Source organism: Gossypium arboreum, chromosome 1, assembly GCF_025698485.1.
Source record: "Gossypium arboreum isolate Shixiya-1 chromosome 1, ASM2569848v2, whole genome shotgun sequence".
NCBI lineage: Eukaryota > Viridiplantae > Streptophyta > Magnoliopsida > Malvales > Malvaceae > Gossypium > Gossypium arboreum.
The window spans coordinates 35,044,529-35,051,123 of NC_069070.1; the positions used below are offsets into that span (position 1 = coordinate 35,044,529).

The following is a 6,595-nucleotide window of genomic DNA, read 5'->3' on the forward strand; positions in this document are numbered from 1 at the left end:
TTCCCTCTATCTCACATTTGTCGTCTTCCATGGAATATCGGAACCGATACTCGGTAGCAATTCATATTTATCAAGTAGTAAACATAATTTGCATATTATTCAACATTAACCACAAAGCATAATATTTCACTATTAAAAATCAGCATATCATATAATTAACATCAATAACTTAAAAATAACAATTATGCTACATTATTTACACATGAACTTACCTTGGTACCAAAATATAAAGATTTTGCAATTTAGTCCACAATCTTTTCTTTTCCTCGATCGCGACTTGAATCTCGTTTCTCTTGATCTATAATACCAAATTAATCTTATTTAATACATACATTCGTCAAAACAACATTTAATACGAACTTTGGAAAATTACACTTTTGCCCCTAAACTTTTGCATAATTACACTTTTTCCCCTAGGCTCGGGAATTAAACTTTATTCCTTATTCTTATGTTTTATAACATGCTGATCACTTTTCCCTTCTATGGCAACATCAAATTCTCACTCTAACATATACTTGTGACTATTAGGTATTTTTGCCGATTAAGCCCTTTTACTCGTTTTCACTCAAAACCGAGTAGCACAAGTTGTCTAACATAATTTAAAACCCCATATTCTATCATAAAACATCAAAATACACAATTTTCACCTATGGGTATTTTTCCAAATATAAACCCTAGGTTGAATTATTGCTAGCATAAGCTTAATCGAGCTTTCGGGATTCCAAAAACGTAAAGAACATTAAAAACGGGGCTTGGAATCACTTACTATGGAGCTTGAAAGTTGAAAAAACCCTAGCTATGGAGAGAGGGAGAATTCGGCAACAACTAAGGAGAATGATGACCAATTTTTTGTTATTTTTCCCATTTTATTTCATTTAATATCCAAATGACCAAAATGCCCCTCCTTACTAAACTTTCAAAAATTCCTTCCATGTCCTAATTTTGTCCATGAACTTAAAATTGGTCAAATTGCTATTTAAGACCTCCTAATTAATATTTCAATGCAATTTCATACTAAAAACTTCTAGAATGCAAATTTTGCAACTTATTCGATTTAGTCCCTACTTTCAATTTAAGCACTTTAGGCATAGAATTTCATCACGAAATTTTCACACAATCATGCAATCATATCATAATCATCAAAATAATTATAAAATAATTATTTCTTTCTCGAATTTTTGGTCACGAAACCACTATTCCGATTAAGCCCTAATTCAGGATATTACATTTACTTGCCAAGAAAGATGCTAAGTCGAGATTGATCCAATGGGCACTTCTACTTCAAGAGTTCGATTTAGAAATTCAAGATCGAAAGGGAGTGGAAAACCAAGTAGCAGACCACTTGTCTAGATTGGAGCCGCAAGAAAGGAACTCTCCTCTTATACCAATTCGAGAGATGTTTCCAGGTGAGCACATACTAAAGGTAAATCATGTCCATAATACCCCTTGGTTTGCTGATATTGCTAACTTTCTAGCTTGTGGTTTGATGCTGATTGATCAAATGTATCATCAAAAGAAAAAGTTTCTTCACGATGTGAAGTACTATTTCTGGGAAAAGTCGTATTTGTTTAAAAAGTGTGTAGATCAAATGATCAGAAGATGTGTAGCAGAAGATGAAGTACATAAGATTTTATACCATTGTCACTCAGCTCCGAGTGGGGGACATTTTGGAGGTACACGTACTACAACCAAGGTATTGCAAGCTAGATTCTTTTGGCCAACACTATTCAAAGACGTATATGCCTACGTAAAGAGTTGTGATAGATGTCAAAGGGTCTGAAATGTCACCAGCAGAAATGAGATGCCTCGAATGAACATCATTGAGGTAGAATTATTCAATGTTTGAGGTATTGATTTTCTCGGTCCTTTCCTTCTGTCTTTTGGCCACAAGTACATCTTGGTAGCTGTAGACTACATGTCTAAGTGGGTTGAGGCAGAGGCATATCCGACAAATGATACTAAGGTTGTGATAAGGTTTTTGCAGAAACATGTGTTCACAAGGTTTGGAACCCCAAGAGCCGTCATCAGTGATGAAGGGTCTCATTTTGTAAACAAGTGGATGAAATGGTTATTAGATAAAAATGGAGTAAAACACAAGGTCGCTACAGCTTACGATCTGCAGACCAATGGGCAGGCTGAATTGGCAAACAAGGAGACCAAAGGCATACCTGAGAAGGTAGTTTGCCCAAACTGATGAGATTGGTCCAAAAGACTAGATGATGCTTTATGGGCTTACAGAACAGCATACAAGACACCTTTAAGGATGTCACCCTACAGGTTGGTCTTTGGGAAAGTCTGTCATCTGTCTTTGGAGTTAGAGCACAAAAGTTACTGGGCTCTTCGACAACTCAACTTGGATCTTAAGCTTGCGAAAGAGAAACAGATGCTCCAACTCAATGAGCTAGAGGAATTCTAAATGTTCTCATATGAAAATGCCAAATTAGTCAAGGAGAGACTTAAGAAACGACATGACAAGCACATTCGAGTTCGAGAATTTGAAGTAGGTCAGTAAGTCTTGTTATTTAATTACAGATTAAGGTTCTTTCCAGGTAAACTAAAATCACGTTGGTCCGGCCCATTTACGATTCATCGCGTCTATCCATACGGAGTTGTTGAGCTCCAAGGTAAGGGAGGTAATTTTCAAGTTAATGCTCAATGTCTGAAACAATACTGGGGAGATAAAATTAAACAGACTCAAAATTCGTTCATTTTATCGGATGTTTAAATTTTCTTATTTTTCTTTTTAATAAATGATTTAGGGTATATTTTCAAGATTAGTATGTTTAAATAAATTCTGTCTAGGAGATTGGAACTTAAGTGGGGCCACTTGTGACCCCTCCAATCTTTCCTGGGAACTGATTTTAACATAATTTTTCGAGAAATTATTCCCTAAATAGAAAATTAATTTTTTGGTTTTTCAAATAAAAAGGGTCAATTTTGATCCAAGTTTTAAATGACAACTCAATTTCAAATTTTCATTAAGTTTAGGGACTTAATTGAATTATTTTAAAATTTGGTTGCTCTTTTCTTAAATAATAAAAATTAGATGCCTCTTTTGTAAATATTTTCAAAAGGCTTCTAGATTAAATGTTTTTTATAAAAAGATGATAATTATTAATATATAATTATATCCATTATAATATATATTAATTATTATCAACTTTTATAGAGTTAGGATTAGTTTTAATTTTAATCATATTTTATTTTTGTTTTAATAAATTAATAGCAATGATAATTTAATATGCATATATTTAATTATTAATTGTTGTTAACTTTCAGTAGAATTAGAATTAGAATATTTTAATTATTAAATAATTTAATATCAAACATCTATTCTTATTTTCATTTATTCACCATTCACTCTAAAAACACCCAAACCCTTAAGTGTCGAAACCTCCTAGCTGAACACCTAGCAGCAGCATTGCCCAGTTGATCGGCCAGCACTCGCCCAACAGTCCCAGCTCCATTGCACGCAGCATGCCCAACCGCCCAACAGCCCTCACACATAGGCGCGCCAGTGGCCTCCCCGTGCTGCTACACTTGCTGCTCCAGCCCAGCTGCCCAGGCCGAGTTTGCACCAGCATCCAGCGCTCGCGCGCTCACACCAGGCCTGCTCGATAAGGCTCCGTACATTGCTGCTTGCTCCTAGCCCAGCTCATGCGCTGCTCCCATACGCACCAAACCCGCACGCCCTAGCTGCCTTGCACATCCGAACGGCACACATCTTCACCCATACTTAGCCAAATCCTCCAACCTACATTAAATCGATCTCTTTTGCTTTCTAATTATTTTTAGGAGTTCTTAAAAAAAAGTGGTAAGACCGAATTCTCTCTTAAATTTTAATTTTATTCTAATAATTAATTTTTCAATTTATTGAACCATTAATAATTTTTGTTAATTAAATTTTTGAGAAAAAAATTTTCCCATCTTTTGTTCAGGTTAATCATGCCTTGCAAAAAAACTCGTACCTGCTCCTAAATTGATGAAACATAAAACAAGTTTCATTGTGAAGAAGCCAAAGCAAGATAAGGGAGTATCTTCAAAAATCAACAGATGCATCCAGAGAAAGGCTTTACTTTGAAAGAAAGCAACTACAAAGACTTTATGGCACTTATTCGTCAAGTTGCTGAAGGCCTCAATTGGGAATTGTTTTGTAAGAAGAGAACTAGTGTGGATGAGGAGTTAGTGTGCGAGTTCTATACGAATTTAACCTCAAGCGAGTTGATGGAAGTTCCAATTCTCGAAATCAAGGTACTAATAACTTCAAATGCTATTAATGAATTCTTTGAATTACCTGATTTTGAAAATGATGAATATTCTTCCTTGATGAGCAATATAGAACCTGAAAATTTGCAAGAAATTCTCGAGGAACTTACAATTCCAGTATCTAAGTGGATTGTGTCAAAGCAAGGAATCCATACTTCTTGAAGAGAATATTTGACACCACTCGCAAAGGTATGGTTCTATTTCATCCGTTTCAGCCTTATGCCTAGCTTACATGGGACTACAATTTCATTAGAGTGAATGGTCTTATTATTCTCGATTTTAACTGGAAAGACCATTGATGTGGGAAAAATCATCCTAAGAGAAATGCGAAATTGTGCCGTTAGACATTCTGGCCAAGCCAACTTTCCCTTTACGATAACAATTCTGTGTTTGAAAGCTAAAATTCTTGCAAATGTAAAGAAGACAGGCTACAATCACAGATTGGGACCTCTACTGAATAGCTGAAGAATTTGTTCTACAGCAATGAGTGAAAGAAAGTAAGGACCCCGAAGCAGAAGAAGATCCCACAATGCAATCAACTGAAGTCCCAGATAAGGAGGAACCAACGGAACCAGAAGCTGAACCTAATAACGAAACTTCAATCCTTGCCCAGATCTTCGAGATGAGCTGTCAAAATTGATGGACATAATGCAACATATGCAATGGCAGCAGCAAGCCTACTAGAGATACTAAAAAATAAGGGATGACTTGATGAGAAGTGCTACTAAGAAAATTTACAATGACCCATTTATTTTTATGCTTGAATTTCCAGATTTTATATTTGAACCATGGAGTCCATTATCGAAGAAGGAGCGAAGCGATTCATGCAAAGGCAATAATGATGGAGCAAAAGATGAGTTGAATTCAGAAGTATCTACAAATAAATAAAATGGAGGATCTTGACTTTATTTTATTTTTGTTCTTAGGTCATATTAGAATTAAGTTTAATTAGGAATTTTTATTTTCGCATAATAAAGAAAGAGATGGAAACATGAATATTGAACAAGTCGCAAAGTATAAAGTTTGGCAATAGGTATATACATGTCTAGGATTGGATCTAGAGAGAGCTTGGTACTTAAGCAGTCAATTGGACTCACCTCCTCTTTCTAGAACCGTACCTGGTGTATAGTATCTGTTCACTTTAAACAATGAGGACATTGTTCATCTTAAGTAGGGGGACCGAAAAATTGAATTATTTCCACTTAGAATAATTTTTTCTTTTAATTATGATTAGGATATATTTTGTTCAATAATTGGAAATTTTGTTAAGTATGCTAAACTTCAGTATAAATAAAGTTCTATTATTTCAATAAATTATTATGTTATCTTAATAATGATATGAATGTATTTCTAATAAAACATGCAAATCGCACCATAAATTTTTAGTTCCTTACGAAAGTTAGGTATGCATGAAAGTTTAAGTCTTTAAAATTGACTTAGTAGTTTCTTGAGGTGAAATCCTAGGAAGCATTGAACATTGGAAATGATTTAGGCAACTTTTGTTTGTACCGTTTAAGCCTTTCAAGCCAACCATGATGAAATTTTTATCTTTTGAAACCGAACTTTGAGACTATATGGCCTAATTTTATTTGAACCCTTGCAAATTTAGCCATCACTTCTCTCTTAACTATCTTAAAATTGTCCCAAACACTAGACTCAGTACTATTCAAAGTATTCTTTAAAAATAAGTTTAGGGGAGTTGAAAAGAAATATCAAATTCTCTAAAATTGTAGTACATTCAGTAAAATGCTTGTGTTAAGAAAAAAAGAGAGAGCATGAGTTCTTAAAATAAGATGTACAAAAGAGCATGTGAAAGCAAAAAAAGTTGATGTATTTAAGGTAATTATTTCAAAGGTCTAGTGCAAGCTGAGTCTAGTGTTTCTAGCCTAAAAATTATCTATCTTCTACCTACCCCTAAACCCAGCCACATTACAACCTTGTTAAAGACCTATTGATTCAAAGTTCCAATGCTACCTACATTAGTAGAGAGAAATTCCTACGTACAACATATGAAGACATAAGTTAAACTTAATGATTGCAGCTTAATCTTGAATAAGGGAATAAAATTACATTGGTAAGGTTTAACATGACTTTATTAGGAAGCATTTAATCTAATTTTTACGATCATAATAGTTGTTGAGATTCATTTCAACGATATGTATACTTAAGTAGCATAACTATCAAATTTCTTGTATTTGACCATAAGTTTATTAAATTCATAATATTGAGAAAAATGCTATTCTGAAGGAATTTTTCAAAGGTTTTTTTTGAGAAATTTTTTTCAAAATTCGTGCATTACTCGGGACGAGCAATGGATTAAGCTTGGGGG

The 6,595-nt window shown here is 34.2% G+C and overlaps 1 protein-coding gene across 1 annotated transcript; it reads left to right on the forward strand.

The window, feature by feature from the left end:
* The first annotated feature begins 1,915 nt into the window (after nucleotides 1-1,915).
* LOC108464990 (uncharacterized) lies at nucleotides 1,916-2,364 on the forward strand. Its single transcript, XM_017765288.1, has 2 exons — nucleotides 1,916-2,176; nucleotides 2,278-2,364. The coding sequence occupies exons 1-2, from the start codon at nucleotides 1,916-1,918 to the stop codon at nucleotides 2,362-2,364; spliced, it is 348 nt and encodes a 115-aa protein (XP_017620777.1).
* The last annotated feature ends 4,231 nt before the right edge of the window (nucleotides 2,365-6,595 follow it).